At 56.7% G+C, this 19,815-nt stretch overlaps 1 protein-coding gene across 1 annotated transcript in view; it reads left to right on the top strand.

The window, feature by feature from the left end:
* LOC121274277 (CXXC-type zinc finger protein 1-like) overlaps positions 1 to 16,835 on the top strand; it is a 53,573-nt gene extending 36,738 nt beyond the window's left edge. The window contains exons 4-10 of the mRNA XM_041181502.1: positions 453 to 660; positions 1,574 to 1,684; positions 12,119 to 12,168; positions 13,578 to 13,674; positions 14,048 to 14,200; positions 15,176 to 15,324; positions 16,641 to 16,835. Of these exons, the coding sequence (XP_041037436.1) occupies positions 453 to 660; positions 1,574 to 1,684; positions 12,119 to 12,168; positions 13,578 to 13,674; positions 14,048 to 14,200; positions 15,176 to 15,322 (766 nt within the window). The 3' untranslated portion in view covers positions 15,323 to 15,324; positions 16,641 to 16,835. The remainder of the gene's footprint in view (positions 1 to 452; positions 661 to 1,573; positions 1,685 to 12,118; positions 12,169 to 13,577; positions 13,675 to 14,047; positions 14,201 to 15,175; positions 15,325 to 16,640) is intronic.
* Positions 16,836 to 19,815: the final 2,980 nt, after the last annotated feature.

Here is a 19,815-nt window from a genome sequence, read left to right as displayed (position 1 = left end):
CTGTAACCTCCTCCAGCCCCTACACCCCTCCCTATCTCTGTCACCTCCTACAACCCTCCGAGATCTCTGATCTCCTCCAATTCCGGCCTCGAGCTTCCCCGGATTCCCATCGCTCCACCATTGGCAGCCGTGCCTTCAGCTGCCGGGGGTTGGGGGGGGTGGTGGGGCGGGGGTGTGTGTGGCCTGAGTTCTGGAATTCCCTCCCTGAACCTCTCTGCCTTTCTTGCGCTCCCCCTCCCACTCACTCTCTCTCTCTCTCTCTCTCTCTATCTCTCTCTCTCTCTCACGATTCCTCTTGCACTCCCTCTCGCTGCCTCTTTCTCCCCACTCTCTGGGTCTCTCTCGATTTGCTGTGTTAACGGCGCTGTTTAGATGCAGGTTGTTCTGAATGTCGCGCCCCTGCCACTCCAGTGTGGCCTGCTTCACGCCTTTGCCCTCTGGTCACTCTGCAGCCGCATCTATGAGATCCTCCCCCAGCGGATCCAACAGTGGCAGCAGAGCCCCTGCATCGCCGAGGAACATGGCAAGAAGCTCCTGGAGAAAATCCGGCGTGAGCAGCAGCAGGCCCGCTGCAAACTACAGGAGATGGAGCGCAAGTTCCACGAGCTGGAGACCATCATCGCCAAAGCCAAGCAGCAGTCCATCAAAGAGGATGAAGAGGTCAGCAACACTTGAGGGAGTGCGAAGGCACTGGCTCCATTAGGATTGTTTACCCTGGGAAGGGGGTTTGGGTCCATTGGGATTGTGGACAGTGGGAGTGAATGGGAAGGGGTTTGGGTCCATTGGGTTTGTGTACAGTGGGAGTGAACGGGAAGGGGTTTGGGTCCATTGGGATTGTGTACAGTGGGAGTGAACGGGAAGGGTTTTGGGTCCATTGGGATTGTGTACAGTGGGAGTGAACAGGAGGGGGTTTGGGTCCATTGGGATTGTGGACAGTGGGAGTGAACGGGAAGGGTTTTGGGTCCATTGGGATTGTGTACAGTGGGAGTGAACAGGAGGGGGTTTGGGTCCATTGGGATTGTGGACAGTGGGAGTGAACGGGAAGGGGTTTGGATCCATTGGGATTGTGGACAGTGGGAGTGAACGGGAAGGGGTTTGGATCCGTTGGGATTGTGGACAGTGCGAGTGAACGGGAAGGGATTTGGGTCCATTGGGATTGTGGACAGTAGGAGTGAACGGGAAGGGGTTTGGGTCCATTGGGGTTGTGTACAGTGGGAGTGAACGGGAAGGGGTTTGGGTCCATTGGGATTGTGGACCGTGGGAGTGAACGGGAAGGGATTTGGGTCCATTGGGATTGTGTACAGTGGGAGTGAAAGGGAAGGGGTTTGGGTCCATTGGGATTGTGTACAGTGGGAGTGAACGGGAAGGGGTTTGGGTCCATTGGGATTGTGTACAGTGGGAGTGAAAGGGAAGGGGTTTGGGTCCATTGGGATTGTGTACAGTGGGAGTGAACGGGAAGGGGTTTGGGTCCATTGGGATTGTGTACAGTGGGAGTGAACGGGAAGGGGTTCGGGTCCATTGGGATTGTGTATGACATTTTATCCTCTGAAACGCATTACGTTTGGTTTCCCAGGTGAATGAAGGTGACAGTGAAGAGGCCGATTTCCAAATTTTCTGTGTGTCATGTGGTCATCCAATCAATCCGAAAACTGCCATGAAACACATGGAACGCTGCTATGCCAAGGTACAGGATGCAGTCCCAGTAGGACTCCAGTGTGCTTTCAATCATGTCTTTCTCTACAGTACATCTGCAAATGCATTCCTTACCAACTGGTTAAAGATTTGTGGTAGTGCATTTCCACCCTTCTGATTGGTTATTCAGGAAGGCAAAACTGATAGCCAATTACACTCTGGGAAAGTTCAGTCCATCAGACAAGATCAGTGGAGTTCCACGTTACATCTATCTCACTAATCTGTTAACACAGGAACAGGAGGAGGCCCCATTCAGCCCTCTCTCCAGCCTGTTACACAGGAACAGGAGGAGGCCCCATTCAGCCCCTCTCGAGCCTGTTACACAGGAACAGGAGGAGGCCCCATTCAGCCCCCTCTCGAGCCTGTTACACAGGAACAGGAGGAGGCCCATTCAGCCACTCTTGAGACTGTTACACAGGAACAGGAGGAGGCCATTCAGCCCCTCTCGAGCCTGTTACACAGGAACAGGAGGAGGCCCATTCAGCCCCTCTCGAGCCTGTTACACAGGAACAGGAGGAGGCCCATTCAGCCCCCTCTCAAGCCTGTTCCGCCATTCAGTCAGACCGTGGCTGATCTGCGTCTTAACTGGGGGTGGGGGGGTAGTTCCAGATTTCCAGTCCCCTTTGCATAAGGAAGTGCTTCCTGACATCACGCCTGTCAGGCCCGGCTCTAATTTTAGGATCCCGCCCCTTATTCAGGGCTCCACCCGTACCGAGCACCAACCACACACCCCCCGCTTCCCCCTCAGCCCAATGCCACCAGTCCCAAACTGTAAATCTGCCCTTGCCCCGAGACTTGTTCCTGGCTTGCCGCTTACACCACTGTCTTAGAGGAGAGAAGGTGATCGGTGGGGGGTGGGCGGGGTTCAAAATCACGAGGTGGGGGAGGTGGTCTCGATCGATCGAGTGAATGAGGAGAAACCGTTTGCAGCGGCTGGAGGGTCGGTAACCAGAGAGGAGCAGGGGAGGACACAGATTGAAGAGAATCGGCGGGAAGTGGGGGGATGAGGAGAATTTTTAGTTTTTTATCGCAGGCTGAGCAGATTTCTGTCAGTTCTAGAATGTAAGTAGACTCCCCCCCCCCCCCCCCAACCAGTACAAGAAGATGAAAAGCAGAACACTGCGTGGGCTGGAAATCATCGGAAATACAAACCGAAAGTGCTGGAAATACTCAGCAGAGCCAGGCAACCTCTGCAGTGCGAGAAACAAGAGTTAACGTTTCGAATCGAACAAAATGGAGACAGGGTTCGCGGTCTGACAATGTTGCATCTGGAAGACTGTTATTGGAAAGAAGAGGGGCTGCTCGTGCAGCTCGACTTGGAGCTCTGCTGGAACAGTGCAGCAGGCCGAGGACAGGGATGTCAGCACGAGAGGAGAATTAAAATGGCCGACCACCGGAAGCTCAGGGCCGCGCGGACTGAACAGAGGTGTTCCGCAAAGCGCCCGCCCCCCCGGCCTCTGTTTGGTGTCTCCGTTGAAGAGATCGTCACGTTGTGAGCGGCAAATACAGTCGACCCAGCTTGGAAAGGGGGGGTGTACACAGTAAATCACTGCTTCGCCCGGAAAGAGTGTTTGGACGTCTCCTGCGCTTGCACGGGAAGGTGCCGTGGGAAAAGGAAGGGGTGTTGGTGGGGGGGGGGGGCTACTGAGGAGTGGACCGGGGCATCAACGGATCCCTTCAGGATGCTGGAATAGTGAGGGGCGAAGATGTGTTTGGCGGTGGGGGTCACACCCAGGGTGGCGGAGTTGGCGGAGGATGACCCATTGAATGCAGAGGCTGGTGGGGCGGAGGGTGAGGGCAAGTCAGAGCCCTAGTCCTGGTTGTTGGAGGGAAGGGAAGGCGTGAGGGAAGTGCGGGGACTGTGGTGCACGTGGTTGAGGGGCCCCTGTCCGTCACCTTGAAGATATCTCAGAGGCATGAGCGTGGAAGGGCTCTTCGTTGGAACAGATGAGACGGAGAAGCTGAGAGAATGGAATTGGGCCCTCGCAGAGTGTAGGGTGCGTGAGGTAGTGTAGTCCAGGTAAATGCCCTGAAGAACATGCCAAGAGTGTGTCGGCACCAGAACGCAACCCTGTTTGAGCCTGCTGCGGATCGCAAAGGCTTCCTATGTTACCCCCTCGCTCCCCCGTAGGCGACGGGAGCCATTGGGTTGCCTTGGCAAGAGGAGATCACGCTGAGCGACTTGGATAGGCGTCCAGTTTCCGCCAGCAGCTCAAATCGAGCACCTCTGCTCACTGGCGGGTTCGATGAGGGTGGACTCTCCTGTCCCCGTCCAGTGTTTGGCCTGAGCCCCAGCGTCAGGAAGACCAATGTCGCGGCCCTGACTGTTGCCAGTCCGGCATCTGCCAGCATTGACCACGCGGTGCCAGCGGCTGCCGGTAACTCCCGTTACGTCTAGGCTCCGCGCTCGCCAGCGACCCCGCCGCTCCGTGGGGTGGGGAGCAACAGCCACCTGACTCGAGGGCGGCAAGCCACGAGCGTAGCAGTCCAGCGCGCTCCCCGACAGCGGCAAGACCTGGCCGAACGGGCCAGGCCGGAGAACAGGCTGGACGTTTTCCACCCCGGCTGCCTTCGCTACCTATCCTCGGCACCTTCTGGCAGGGCGAGGTCACCAACTCGCGAGGTCCCTGGAGCGCGCTCATCGCTAAGCCAGCGGCACCCACACTGGCTCCTCCGGAGGGTGGACAATGGCCAATAAGACACAGGAGGAGGAGCAGCACGCCGCAGTTATGGCTGCACACCCAAAGACCTTCTGGACGGCAGGCTGGTCACTGGGACGTGACCCACCCCCTCCTCCCCCACTCCAAGCACACCAGAAAATGAGATAGGAACATAAGACTTAGGAGTAGGCCATTCAGCCCTTCGAACCTGCACCACCGTTCAGCAGCATCGTGGCTGATCTGGTTGTGGTCTTGGCTCCACTACCCCTCCCCCCTCACAATAACCCTTGACCCCTTTGTCGCTGAAAAGTCCATCGGCCTTGAATAAGACCTAGGAGCAGAAATTAGGCCATTCGGCCCATCGAGTCTGCTCCGCCATTCAATCATGGCTGATAAGTTTCTCAACCCCATTCTCCCGCTTTCTCCCCGTAACCTTTGACCCCCTTACCAATCAAGAACCTATCTATCTCGGTCTTAAATACACTCAATGACATGGCCTCCACAACCTTCTGTGGCAATGAATTCCATAGATTCACCACTCTCTGGCTAAAGAAGTTTCTCCTCATCTCTGTTCTAAAAGGTCTTCCCTTTACTCTGAGGCTGTGCCCTCGGGTCCTAGTCTCTCCTACATCTTCCCCATGTCCACTCTATCCAGGCCTTTCAGTATTCTGTAAGTTTCAATCAGATCCCCCCCTCATCCTTCTAAACTCCATCGAGTATAGACCCAGAGTCCTCAAACGTTCCTCATATGTTAAGCCTTTCATTCCTGGGATCGTTCTCGTGAACCTCCTCTGGACCCTCTACAGGGCCAGCACATCCTTCCTGAGATACGGGGCCCAAAATTGCTCACAATATTCTAAATGTGGTCTGACCAGAGCCTTATAAAGCCTCAGCAGCACATCCCTGCTTTTATATTCTAGTCCTCTAGTCTAGAATAAATGTAAAGACCCATCCTCTTTCTGGGGAAGAGAATTCCACAGACCAACGACTCAGAGAAAAAATAATTCCCCTCATCTCCATCTTAAAAGAGAGCCCTCTTATTCTGAAACTGTGCCCCCCACCCCCTCGTTCTAGATTGTGGGGGAAATATCTCTCAGTATCCACCCTGTCAAGACCCCCCCCCCCCCGCCCCCCCCACCCAAACACCAGAATCTGACATGTTTCACTAAGATCACCTCTCATTCTTCTAAACTCCAATGGGTAGAGGCCCAACCTGCTCAACCTTTCCCCATAAGACAAACCCCCTTCGTCCCAGGAATCAGCCAAGTGAACCTTCTCTGAATGTTGCCTGGGATGAAACACTTAAGTTATGAAGAGAGGTTGGACAGACTTGGGTTGTTTTCGTTGGAGCAGAGAAGACTGAGGGGTGCCCCTGATCGAGGTGTACAAGATTATGAGGGGCATGGACAGGGTGGCTAGGGAGCAGCTGTTCCCCTTAGTTGAAGGGTCAGTCACGAGGCGACATAAGTTCAAGGTGAGGGGCAGGAGGTTTAGTTGGGGGGGGTTGTGAGGTAAAACTTTTTTACCCAGAGGGTGGTGAGGGTCTGGAATGCGCTGCCTGGGAGGGTGGTGGAGGCGGGTTGCCTCACATCCTTTAAAAAGTACCTGGATGAGCACTTGGCATCGTCATAACATTCAAGGCTATGGGCCTTGGTAAATGGGATTAGGTAGGTGGGTCAGGTGTTTCTCACGTGTCGGTGCAGACTTGATGGGCCGAAGGGCCTCTTCTGCTCCTGTAAGATTCTCTGAACGGCAATGTTCATTTATCGGATGTGAAAGTGGGGCCATTGACTTAGACAACTGGGAGACTGGGCGTTGACGACCTTGACCTCTGGAGGCTGACTGGTTGGAAGGGCATTGGGAGAGGCAAGCAGGGACAGGAAGCTCAGCTGGCCGAGAAGAGGGGCCCTGAGAAAACAGAGGCCAGCGAGTCACGCACCTTCCCAGCCCCCACTGCCTTCCTCTGCAGCAATTGCAGCAGAGGCCGCCATGCCAGACTGGGGGCTCCTGGGGCCCCCACCAGGCCAGGTCATGTTTCTCACACAACAGTTGATCACCACGGCACAAACCATCACCTCGCGAGGCCGTACACTGCCAGTACAATAAGACATAGGAGCAGGAGTAGGCCATTCGGCCCCTCAAGTCTGCCTCGCCGCTCAGTAAGATCGCGGCTGATCTGCCCCAGGCCTCAACTCCCCTTTCGGTGCCAGCTCCTCACAGCCCTCAAGTCCCCGATATTTCAAAAAAAATCTGTCGATCGACCTCTTTAAATACTTTCAGTGATCCAGCCTCCACAGCTGCCTGGGGTAGAGACTTTCACTACCCTCTGAGAGAAGAAATTGCTTCGCACCTCGCTCCTAAACGAATGTCCCCTTCCTCTGTAAGTATGTCCCCTAGTTCTGGATTCCCCCACTAGTGGAAACATCACCTCAACATCGACCCTGTCGAGGCCCCCTCAGAATCTTGTACGTTTCAACTAGATCACCCCTCATTCTTCCAAAGGCCTAACCTGTTCATCCGTCCTTGATAAGTCAACCCCTTCGCCCCAGGAATCAGCCTAGTGAATCTCTTTTCGAACTGCCTCCCATACCTGTATATCCTTACTTAAATATGGGGACCAAAACTGTAACACAGCGCTCCAAGTGCAGCCTCACCAACACCCTGTACAGTTGTAACAAGACTTCCCTATTTTAAAACTCCAACCCCCTAGCAATACAGGCCCAAATTCCTTTTGCCACCGTAACTACTTGCTGCACCTGCATGCTAACTTCTCGTGTTTCATGCACAAGAACACCCAGATCCCTCTGTGCGGCACTTTTTTGGAGTCTCTCTCCATTTAAATAATAGTCTGCCTTTTGATTCTTCCTACCAAAGTGCATGACCTGTCACTTTCCTACATTAAGCTCCATCTGCCAAGTTTTTGCCCACTCACTCAACCTATCTATATCCCTCTGCAGATTCCTTATGTCTTCATCAGAACATGCCCTCCCACCTATTTTTGTATCGTCAGCAAATTTGGATACGCTACATCCTCCCCCCTCCAAGTTATTAATATAGATAGTAAATAATTGAGGCCCTAGGACCGATCCTTGTGGCACTCCACTAGTTACGTCTTTCCAACCTGAAAAAGACCCATTGATACCGACTCTCTGTCTTCTGTGTGTTAACCAATCCTAAACCCATGCTAATACATTACCCCCCCCAATACCGTGAGCTCCTATCTTGTACAAAACCTTTTATGTGGCGCCTTATGAAATGCCTTCTGGAAATCCAAGTACACCACATCTACCAGTTCCCCTTTATCAACCCTGCTTTGTTGTATCCTCAAAGAACTCTAGCAAATTTGTCAAACGTGATTTCCCTTTCACAAAACCATGTTGACTCTGATTGTGTTAAGCTTTTTTCTAAATGTCCTGCTATTTCTTCCTTAATAATGGATTCTAGCATTTTCCCAACGACATAGGTTAGGCTGACTGGCCTACAGTTTCCTGCTTTTTGTCTCCCTCCCTTGTTGAACAGGGGCGTCACATTAGTGGCTTTCCAATCCTCTGGGTCTCTCCCGGAATCCAGTGAGTTCTAGAACATTTTGATCGGTGCCTCCACTATCTCTGCAGCCCCTTCCTTTAAAACAAAGTGCATAGAATTACATTCCCCTACCTTACAGCAGAGAGACAAGAAAGAAAATGACTTTGTTGACCGTGAAGTACTTTGGGTCACCCTCAGGTTGTCTCTTTGCTTGACCGAGGCTTGCGTACGGCACAGAAACAGGCCATTCGGCCCGACCAGTCCGTGCTAGAATTCATGCTGCACTCAATCCAATCCTCCTCTCCTCTTTCCTCATCTGAGTCTACCATCGCAACCCTCTATCCCGTTCCCTCTCATGTATTTATTCAGTTTCCTGCCCACCTCCCCCCCACCAAAACACATGGACACTATTCACCTTGACCCCTCCCTGTGGGAGCGAGTTCCACATTCTCCCCCCGGCTCTCTGGGTAAAGACGTTACTCCCGATTTCCCCTCGATTGGATTTCTCGGGGACCGTCTCGTATGGACGGCCTCTAGTTCCGCTCTCCCCCACAAGAGGAAACATTCTCTCTGTCCCCACTCGATCCAAACCTTTCATCATTTTAAAGACCTCGATTTGGGTCACACCCCACAAACCCTCAGCTGCCTTTTTACATGAAAGAAGATCCCCTGCCTGTCCATCCTCCGATAACATCGTACGGAGTGTGAGGGGGAGGGGCGCGGGGTGTGAGAGGGAGGGGCGCGGGGTGTGAGGGGGAGGGGCGCGGGGTGTGAGGGGGAGGGGCGCGGGGTGTGAGGGGGAGGGGCGCGGGGTGTGAGGGGGAGGGGCGCGGGGTGTGAGGGGGAGGGGCGCGGGGTGTGAGGGGGAGGGGCGCGGGGTGTGAGGGGGAGGGGCGCGGGGTGTGAGGGGGAGGGGCGCGGGGTGTGAGGGGGAGGGGCGCGGGGTGTGAGGGGGAGGGGCGCGGGGTGTGAGGGGGAGGGGCGCGGGGTGTGAGGGGGAGGGGGCGGGGCGCGAGGGGAGATGGGCTCGAAGGGGCAGGGTGTGAGGGGGAGGGGCGCGGGGTGTGAGGGGGAGGGGCGCGGGGTGTGAGGGGGAGGGGCGCGGGGTGTGAGGGGGAGGGGCGCGGGGTGTGAGGGGGAGGGGCGCGGGGTGTGAGGGGGAGGGGCGCGGGGTGTGAGGGGGAGGGGCGCGGGGTGTGAGGGGGAGGGGCGCGGGGTGTGAGGGGGAGGGGCGCGGGGTGTGAGGGGGAGGGGCGCGGGGTGTGAGGGGGAGGGGCGCGGGGTGTGAGGGGGAGGGGCGCGGGGTGTGAGGGGGAGGGGCGCGGGGTGTGAGGGGGAGGGGCGCGGGGTGTGAGGGGGAGGGGCGCGGGGTGTGAGGGGGAGGGGCGCGGGGTGTGAGGGGGAGGGGCGCGGGGTGTGAGGGGGAGGGGCGCGGGGTGTGAGGGGGAGGGGCGCGGGGTGTGAGGGGGAGGGGCGCGGGGTGTGAGGGGGAGGGGCGCGGGGTGTGAGGGGGAGGGGCGCGGGGTGTGAGGGGGAGGGGCGCGGGGTGTGAGGGGGAGGGGCGCGGGGTGTGAGGGGGAGGGGCGCGAGGGGGAGGGGGCGGGGCGCGAGGGAGATGGGCTCGAAGGGGCAGGGTGTGAGGGGGAGGGGCGCGGGGTGTGAGGGGGAGGGGCGCGGGGTGTGAGGGGGAGGGGCGCGGGGTGTGAGGGGGAGGGGCGCGGGGTGTGAGGGGGAGGGGCGCGGGGTGTGAGGGGGAGGGGCGCGGGGTTGTGAGGGGGAGGGGCGCGGGGTCTGTGTGAGGGGGAGGGGCGCGGGGTGTGAGGGGGAGGGGCGCGGGGTGTGAGGGGGAGGGGCGCGGGGGTGTGAGGGGGAGGGGCGCGGGGTGTGAGGGGGAGGGGCGCGGGGGTGTGAGGGGGAGGGGCGCGGGGTGTGAGGGGGAGGGGCGCGGGGTGTGAGGGGGAGGGGCGCGGGGTGTGAGGGGGAGGGGCGCGGGGTGTGAGGGGGAGGGGCGCGGGGTGTGAGGGGGAGGGGCGCGGGGTGTGAGGGGGAGGGGCGCGAGGGGGAGGGGGCGGGGCGCGAGGGGAGATGGGCTCGAAGGGGCAGGGTGTGAGGGGGAGGGGCGCGGGGTGTGAGGGGGAGGGGCGCGGGGTGTGAGGGGGAGGGGCGCGGTGTGTGAGGGGGAGGGGCGCGGGGTGTGAGGGGGAGGGGCGCGGGGTGTGAGGGGGAGGGGCGCGGGGCGCGAGGGGAGATGGGCTCGAAGGGGCAGGGTGTGAGGGATAGGGGCGCGGGGTGTGAGGGGGAGGGCGCGGGGTGTGAGGGGGAGGGGCGCGGGGTGTGAGGGGGAGGGGCGCGGGGTGTGAGGGGGAGGGGCGCGGGGTGTGAGGGGGGAGGGGAGGGGCGCGGGGTTGTGAGGGGGAGGGGCGCGGGGTGTGAGGGGGAGGGGCGCGGGGTGTGAGGGGGAGGGGCGCGGGGTTGTGAGGGGGAGGGGGGCAGGGCGCGAGGGGAGATGGGCTCGAAGGGGCAGGGTGTGAGGGGTAGGGGCACGGGGTGTGAGGGGGAGGGGCGCGGGGTGTGAGGGGGAGGGGCGCGGGGCGTGAGGGGGAGGGGCGCGGGGCGTGAGGGGGAGGGGGCGGGGCGCGAGGGGAGATGGGCTCGAAGGGGCAGGGTGTGAGGGGTAGGGGCACGGGGCGTGAGGGGGAGGGGCGCGGTTGCCGTAGGATTTGGACAGGTTAGGAGAATGGGCAAAGAAGTGGCAGATGGAATACAACATAGGGAAGTGTGAGGTCATGCGCTTTGGCAGGAAGAATAGAGGCATAGACTATTTTCTAAGTGGGGAGAGAATTCAGAAATCTGGAGAGCAAAGGGACTTGGGAGTCCTAGTCCAGGATTCTCTTAAGGTTAACTTGCAGGTTGAGTCGGTAGTTAGGAAGGCAAATGCAATGTTGGCATTTATTTCGAGAGGACTAGAATATGAAAGCAGGGATGTGCTGCTGAGGCTTTATAAGACTCTGGTCAGACCACATTTAGAATATTGTGAGTAATTTTGGGCCTCGTATCTCAGGAAGGATGTGCTGGCCCTGGAGAGGGTCCAGAGGAGGTTCACGAGAACGATCCCAGGAATGAGAGGCTTAACATATGAGGAACGTTTGAGGACTCTGGGTCTATACTCAATGGTGTTTAGAAGGATGAGGGGGGATCTGATTGAAACTTACAGAATACTGAAAGGCCTGGATAGAGTGGACGTGGGGAAGATGTTTCCATTAGTAGGAGAGACTAGGACCCGAGGGCACAGCCTCAGAGTAAAGGGAAGACCTTTTAGAACAGAGATGAGGAGAAACTTCTTTCGCCAGAGAGTGGTGAATCTATGGAATTCATTGCCACAGAAGGCTGTGGAGGCCAGGTCATTGAGTGTATTTAAGACTGAGATAAATAGGTTCTTACTTGGTAAGGGGATCAAAGGTTATGGGGAGAAGGCGGGAGAATGGGGTTGAGAAACTTATCAGCCATGATTGAATGGCGGAGCAGACTCGATGGGCCGAATGGCCTAATTTCTGCTCCAATGCCTTATGGTTTTAAGGACTCTGAGGGAGGGTGGCGCGGACTCTCTGAGGGGGCGACGTAAGGTCTCGAAAAATTGTTTCTGTCTCTCCACCGCTGCTGCCAGACCTGCTGAGCTTTCCCAGCGTTTCCTGTTGTTTAATCCTTCCCCGATACGTGCACCCAGACCTTTCTGGGATCATCCTGTGTAAATCTCCGCACCCTCTCCAGTGCCTCGTTACCCTTTCTATAATATGGCAGTCAGGACCACCCACAGCGCGGCCTAACCCAGGCTCAGTACAGATTCAGCGTAACGTCCTTTCCTTGTGGACTCTGTCCCTCTGGAAATAAAGGCCAGTGTTTGGTTTGCCTTTACTCTGGCCTTGTTACCCTGCGGTGTGACGTTTAGTGATGGGTCTACGTGCACACTGAGATCTCTTTGTCCCTGTACCCCACCGAGACCCGCACCGTCCAAGCAGTAAGTGACCCCCCCAATTCTCCCTCCCGGATCGTACAACCTCACGTTTCCCCGTGTTGAACTTCATTTCCCAATAATTGGTGCCAACTGTTGACCCCCTTCTGCCCCAGGTATAGAGGAGAGGGGGACTATGATTTAGACAAATGAGGCAGAGCTCTATGTATCATTGACACAGCCTCCATTATCACTCCGCCTCTCTCTCTCTCTCTCTCTCTTTTATTTCCAGTACGAGAGTCAAACGTCATTTGGATCCATGTACCCAACACGCATCGAGGGGTGAGTAGCAGGCACAGACTGCACCTGGGAGGGAGAGGGGAGGCGGCGGGCTGCCCCTGGGAGGGGGAGGGAGAGGGGAGGCGGCAGGCTGCCCCTGGGAGGGGGAGGGAGAGGGGGGGAGGCGAGCTGCCCCAGGAGGGAGAGGGCGGGCTGGCCCTTGGGATGTGAAAGAGTGCAACACCTACTTGGGTCAGCAGTGAAAAGAGTATGAATCTGTCCCATTGAGGGGCAGTTGGTGCTGGAGGAAGCAGAAGAGGGAGATGTTCTGCTGTGCTGGGGCTGGTCAGAGAAATGCTGGCTTGAAACTGCTTCAAAATGCTGAATAATCTCTCTGCCCTCCTCCCTCTGTGTGTTCCCCCCTCCCCACCCTGTGTCTCAGCAGCCCTCCCTCTGTCAGTCCATCTTTCTCTCCCTCTCTTTCTCTCTCCCTCTCTTTCTCTCTCCCTCTCTTTCTCTCTCCCTCTCTTTCTCTCTCCCTCTCTTTCTCTCTCCCTCTCTTTCTCTCTCCCTCTCTTTCTCTCTCCCTCTCTTTCTCTCTCCCTCTCTTTCTCTCTCCCTCTCTTTCTCTCTCCCTCTCTTTCTCTCTCCCTCTCTTTCTCTCTCCCTCTCTCTCTCTCCCTCTCTTTCTCTCTCCCTCTCTTTCTCTCTCCCTCTCTCTCTCTCCCTCTCTTTCTCTCTCTCTCTCTTTCTCTCTCCCTCTCTTTCTCTCTCCCTCTCTTTCTCTCTCCCTCTCCTCTCTCCCTCTCCTTCTCTCTCCCTCTCCTTCTCTCTCCCTCTCTTTCTCTCTCCCTCTCTTTCTCTCTCCCTCTCCTTCTCTCTCCCTCTCCGTCTCTCTCCCTCTCTTTCTCTCTCCCTCTCCTCTCTCCCTCTCTTTCTCTCTCCCTCTCCTTCTTTCTCCCTCTCCTCTCTCCCTCTCTTTCTCTCTCCCTCTCTTTCTCTCTCCCTCTCTTTCTCTCTCCCTCTCTTTCTCTCTCCCTCTCCGTCTCTCTCCCTCTCCGTCTCTCTCCCTCTCCGTCTCTCTCCCTCTCCGTCTCTCTCCCTCTCCGTCTCTCTCCCTCTCCGTCTCTCTCCCTCTCCGTCTCTCTCCCTCTCCGTCTCTCTCCCTCTCCGTCTCTCTCCCTCTCCGTCTCTCTCCCTCTCCGTCTCTCTCCCTCTCTTTTTCTCTCTCCCTCTCTCTCTCTCCCTGTCTCCCCCCTCTTCTTCACCCCCACCTCTTTGCCTTGTCTCTGGCTTCCCCCTCTCTATCACTTCCTTCTGCTCTCTCTCTGGAAGCTGAGTCACAGCCTGCACAGTAATAAGGTGTGAAATGTAAAAATGTGTGTGTGTGTTTGACTCCTGCTGCCTCCTCTCCATTGTGGTTGTGGGTGTTTAAAACTGACTCTCTCTCTCTCTCTCTCATCCGCTCACAGGGCCACACGATTATTCTGCGATGTTTACAACACCCAGAGCAAAACCTACTGCAAGAGGCTGCAGGTTCTATGTCCAGAGCATTCTCGAGACCCCAAGGTAACGCGTGTGGCTGATCTGTCAACGTCTGCTTTTAACATGACTAACAGAGGGCCAGGCACTCCGTCAAAACCATGAGCCTCATACTCCTCATTTGTTGGGGACAGTGTAGAGGGAGCTTTACTCTGTATCTAACCCCGTGCTGTACCTCCCCTGGCAGTGTTTGATGGGGACAGTGTAGAGGGAGCTTTACTCTGTATCTAACTCCGTGCTGTACCTCCCCTGGGAGTGTTTGATGGGGACAGTGTAGAGAGAGCTTTACTTTGTATCTAACCCCGTGCTGTACCTGTCCTAGGAGTGTTTGATGGGGACAGTGTAGAGGGAGCTTTACTCTGTATCTAACCCCGTGCTGTGTCTTCCTATTGGTTCCCAGGTCTCAGCAGACGAGGTGTGCGGTTGTCCAATAGTGAAGGATGTCTTTGAGCTGACAGGTGATTTCTGCCGAGCGGCCAAACGGAAGTGTAATAAACATTACTGCTGGGAGAAACTGCGGCGGGCCGAGGTCGACCTGGAGAGGGTGCGAGTGGTAGGTATTCTGGAGCCTGATGGTAGGGGAGGAACACTATAACAGTGGGGTGATTCCAACACATCCCCCCCTCCACCTCACCCACAGCTTACACAGCAACCCCTCTCCCCCCAGCGCCCTGTGTTACTGACTGTATCTCTACTGATGTTAATCCAGCTCCCTCACACTGTCACTCAGTAACCCCTCTCCCCCCAGCACCCTGTGTTACTGACTGTATCTCTATTGATAATCCAGCTCCCTCACACTGTCACTCAGTAACCCCTCTCTCCCCAGCGCCCTGTGTTACTGACTGTACCTCTACTGACGTTAATCCAGCTCCCTCACATTGTCACTCAGTAACCCCTCTACCCCCAACGCCCTGTGTTACTGACTGTATCTCTACTGATGTTAATCCAGCTCCCTCACACTGTTACTCAGTAACCACTCTCCCCCCAGCACCCTGTGTTACTGACTGTATCTCTACTGATGTTAATCCAGCTCCCTCACTATGTCACTCAGTAACCCCTCTCCCCCAGGGCCGTGTTACTGACTGTATCTCTACTGATGTTAATCCAGCTCCCTCACACTGTCACTCAGTAACCCCTCTCCCCCCCAGCGCCGTGTGTTACTGACTGTATCTCTACGGCTGTTAATCTAGCTCCCTCACATTGTCACTCAGTAACGCCTCTCCCCCCAGCGCCCTGTGTTACTGACTGTATCTCTACTGATGTTAATCCAGCTCCCTCACACTGTTACTCAGTAACCACTCTCCCCCCAGCGCACTGTGTTACTGACTGTATCTCTACTGATGTTAATCCAGCTCCCTCACACTGTCACTCAGTAACCCCTCTACCCCCAACACCCAGTGTTACTGACTGTATCACTACTGATGTTAATCCAGCTCCCTCACACTGTCACTCAGTAACCCCTCTACCCCCAGCGCCCTGTGTTACTGACTGTATCTCTACTGACGTTTAACCCTTCCCTGTGTGACAGTGGTACAAACTGGACGAGCTGTTTGAGCAGGAAAGGAACGTGAGGATAGCAATGGCCAATCGCGCTGGACTCCTGGCACTGATGTTACATCAAACCATCCAACATGACCCCGTAACCACTGACCTGCGATCAAACAAGGAGCGATGAAGGTCAGTGAGCTGTGTTTGTGCGTGCCTGTGTGTGCATGCGCATGGGTGTGTGCCTGTATGCGCACGTATGTGCGCCTCTGTGTGTGTGTGTACGTGTGTCTGTGTGTGTACGTGTGTCTGTGTGTGTACGTGTGTCTGTGCGTGTACGTGTGTCTGTGCGTGTACGTGTGTCTGTGCGTGTACGTGTGTCTGTACGTGTGTCTGTGCGTGTGTCTGTGCGTGTGTCTGTGCGTGTGTCTGTGCGTGTGCGTGTGTCTGTACGTGTGTCTGTGCGTGTACGTGTGTCTGTGCATGTGTCTGTGCGTGTGTCTGTGCGTGTGTCTGTGCGTGTGTCTGTGCGTGTGTCTGTGCGTGTGCGCGCGTGTCTCTGTGTGCGCCTGTACTTGTGTGATGACCAAATAGTGTACTGCTGCGTTACTTCAGAAGCTCCAGGCAGAAAGATCCTTGGCTTCACCCCCGCTTTCCCACCCCAGGCAGACATTGTGATTGTGGTCTCACCTCCACTTTCCCGTCCATCCCATCCGCCGGTAACCCTCAACTCCCCTCGTCGATCAGAAATGTGCCTCACTCAGCCTTGAATATATTCAGTGACCCGGCCCCCGCTGGTCTCTTTGGAGGGTGGTGGGGGGGGAGAGAGAGAATTCCACAGACTGACCACCCTCTGAGACAAGAAATTCCTCCTCGTCTCCGTCTTCAATGGGAGACCCCTCATTCTGAAACTGTGCCCCCCCCCCCCCCCCCGTTCTAGATTCCCCCACGAGGGGTAAGCGGCCTCTCAGCATCCACCCTGTCAAACCCCCTCCCCTCAGAATCTGACATGTTTCAATAAGATCACCTCTCATTCTTCTAAACTTCAATGGGGTAGAGGCCCCAACCTGCTCAACCTTTCCCCATCAGACAAACCCCCTTCGTCCCAGGAATCAGCCGAGCGAGCCTTCTCTGTGATCTGCCTCCATTGCCCCCACACACCAGATCCTCCCCTACCAAGCCCCACCCACCCACCCTACCCCCCCACCCCCACCCCCACCCCCTCCCGAACCCACCACCAAACCACAACCGGGGAGGGTACAGGATGTGATGCTCCCCGAGTGGTAGAGCGGCCTGTTGAGGATTGAAGCTGAAGCTGGTGGGCATGTGGAGGTCCTCTCTCTCGCGCCCCCGTCAACACCCCCCCTCCCCACCCGAGACAGAGTCCGCCACCTCCCTCAAGACGCAAGGCCTGAGTCCTGAACCGTGCGTGCGTGCGCTTTGCCCTTTTGTTTTGTTTTTAAAACGCATTCCAATTTGGGAACGATGGCCTTCGCTTTGTCTTTCAGGAATCGGCGCCGCCTCTTCAGGATTGTGAGGTTGGGGTGGGGGGGGGCGGGGTCCACACGGTGACCCTCCTCGAGCGAGCGAACGACCGCGCGCCCCTGGCCTGGGCCCTCGGCGACGAGGCAGCTTGTCATCTCTCGATGCGGGATGTCGATCCACCCAAAAGTAGGAGAGTAGTCCGAGCGTGACGACCTGTACGAGGGGGTGGGTGGGAGGGGGATGGGGGCTTGGTGGTTTCTCCTCGCCTTTTATAAACATGTACAGAAGCTGGGTGTAAATTCAAATTCTCCCGTGACGCCCATCGGATTTAATAAAGGTGCCTGGCTGTTTCTTACTGCCGACTGTTACAAACGCTGTCTCCATGACCCCGGTGACGCGGGGCCAGTTTGGCAACCACCCGGCCCACCCTGGTCAAAGGGCCGCGTGACACCAGCAATGGGAGGAGGCCATTCGGCCCCTCAAGCCTGCTCCCCCCTTTCAATAGGTCGTGGCTGATCCGTTTATGGCCTCCGTTCCCCATCCCACCCCTATAACCCTCGACTCCCTCGTCGATCAGAAATCTGTCTCACTCGGCCTTGAATATATTCAGTGACCCAGCCCCCGCTGCTCTCTGTTGGGGGGGGAGAGAATTCCACAGACTGACCACCCTCTGAGACAAGAAATTCCTCCTCATCTCCGTCTTCAATTGGGAGACCCCTCATTCTGAAACTATGCCCCCCCCTCCCCTCGTTCTAGATTCCCCCCCACGAGGGGGGGGAAACAGCCTCTCAGCATCCACCCTGTCAAACCCCCTCCCCTCAGAATCTGACATGTTTCAATAAGATCACCTCTCATTCTTCTAAACTCCAATGGGTAGAGCCCCAACCTGCTCAACCTTTCCCCATCAGACAAACCCCCTTCGTCCCAGGAATCAGCCGAGTGAACCTTCTCTGAACGGCTTCCAATGCGAGTCTGTCCCTCCTTAAGTAAGGAGACCAGAACTGTCCACAGTTCCCCAGGAGCGGCCTCACCAACGCCCTGTCCAGTTGGAGCAAGACTTCCCCACTTTTGCACTCCACCCCACTTAAGACATGAGGGTTAAGATTGTGGGCCCTCAGCCACTTCTCGCTGAATGGGTCACCTCAATAGGGAGGGTTGTTGGTGCTGGAGGAGGTGACAGAGATAGGAAGGGTTGTTGGGGCTGGAGGAGGTTACAGAGATAGGACTGTAGGGGCTGGAGGAGGTTACAGAGATAGGGAGGGTTGTAGGGGTTGGAGGAGGTTACAGAGATGGGGAGGGTTGTAGGGGCTGGAGGAGGTTACAGAGATAGGGAGGGTTGTAGGGGTTGGAGGAGGTTACAGAGATAGGGAGGGTTGTAGGGGCTGGAGGAGGTTACAGAGATAAGGAGGGGTGTAGGGGCTGGAGGAGGTTACAGAGATAGGGAGGGGTGTAGGGGCTGGAGGAGGTTACAGAGATAGGGAGGGTATTAGGTGCTGGAGGAGGTTACAGAGATAGAGGGGGTTGTAGGGGCTGGAGAAGGTTACAGAGATAGGGAGCTGTTTAGGGCCTGGAGGAGGTTACAGAGATAGGGAGGGTGTAGGGGCTGGAGGAGGTTACAGAGATAGGGAGGTGTGTAGGGGCTGGAGGGGGTTACAGAGATAGAGGGGGTTGTAGGGGCTGGAGAAGGTTACAGAGATAGGGAGGGTTGTAGGGGCTCGAGAAGTTTACGGAGATAGGGAGGGTTGTAGGGGCTGGAGGAGGTTACAGAGATAGTGAGGGGTGTAGGGACTGGAGGAGGTTACAGAGATAGGGAGGGTGTAGGGGCTGGAGGAGGTTACAGAGATTGGGAGGGGTGTAGGAGCTGGCGGAGGTTACAGAGATAGGGAGGGTTGTAGGGGCTGGAGGAGGTTACAGAGATAGTGAGGGTTGTAGGGGCTGGAGGAGGTTACAGAGATAGAGAGGGTGTAGGGGCTGGAGGAGGTTACAGAGATTGGGAGGGCTATAGAGGCTGGCGGAGGTTACAGAGAAAGGGAGGGTTGTAGGGGCTGGAGGAAGTTACAGAGATAGGGAGGGGTGTAGGGGCTGGAGGAGGTTACAGAGATAGGGAGGGTTGTGGGGGCTGGAGGAGGTTACAGAGATAGGGAGGGTTGTAAGGGCTGGAGGAGGTTACAGAGATTGGGTGGGGTGTAGAGATAGGGATTGTGAGGGATTTTGAAACAAGGGTGTAAATTTAAAAATGGAAGTGTTGCTATGTGGGTCAGCGAGCACAGGGGTGGCGATGGGTGAATGGGACTTGGTGCGAGTTCAGACACCGGGTGGCCGGGGGAGGAGTGGAGGGGGGCAGAGTTTCGGTTGAGCTGGAGCTTCTGGAGGGTAGGATGTGGGAGAGCAGCTTGGAGAGCGTTGGAATTGTGGCGGCTGGAGGTAACAGGCGTAGATGAGGATTTCAGCAGCCGATGAGCTGAGACGGGGTGAAGGCGGGTGACGTTACAGAGGGGGAAAACGGGCGGTCTTGGTGACGGTGGGAGATGAGGTCTGGAGCTCGACTTTGGGTGGCGAACCGACTGATCCAGTCTTGGGCTGTTGCCAGGGAGTGGGGAATGGAGTCGGCCGCTGGGGACAGAATTCGGAGCGAGGACCGAAAACAATGGCTTCGGTCTTCCCAATATTTAATTCGATGGAATTTCTGCTCATCCAGTACCGGATCAGCAGTCTGACAATTTGGAGAGTGGAGGAGTGCAGGGAGGTGGCAAGTTGAAGGGGACAATGTCGGCATATTCGGATGATGTGGCCGAGGGGCAGCATGTTTGTGAGAAATTGGGGTGGGGGGACCCTTGGGGGACACCAGAGGTTGCAGCGAGGGAGCAGGAAGAGAAGCTATTGCTGGTGATTCTTTGGCTCTGAGTTGATGGACAAGAGCAGAACCAGGTGAGTGGAGCCCCACCCAGCTGGAAGGGTGGTGGGAGAGGCGTTGGAGGAGGCTGGTGAACCATGTCGAAGGCTGCAGGCTGGCTGAGAGCAGCGCGAATTGGCCACAATTGCGTCGGGAATTATCCGTGACCGGTTTCAGGGCTGTCTCAGTACAGCGGCCGGAGCAGAGGGAATCGAACGTGGAGTTCCAGGGAAAACGGCACGGCTTCGGAAGGCAGTATCCCGTTCGACTGCTTCACAGATGGGATGGCACTTTGCCAGGATGGG

Source organism: Carcharodon carcharias (assembly GCF_017639515.1).
Source record: "Carcharodon carcharias isolate sCarCar2 chromosome 35 unlocalized genomic scaffold, sCarCar2.pri SUPER_35_unloc_8, whole genome shotgun sequence".
In the NCBI taxonomy this organism is placed as follows: Eukaryota; Metazoa; Chordata; class Chondrichthyes; order Lamniformes; family Lamnidae; genus Carcharodon; species Carcharodon carcharias.
Note: the sequence above shows the minus strand (reverse complement) of the source record. Positions and strands in the feature narration are given on the sequence as shown.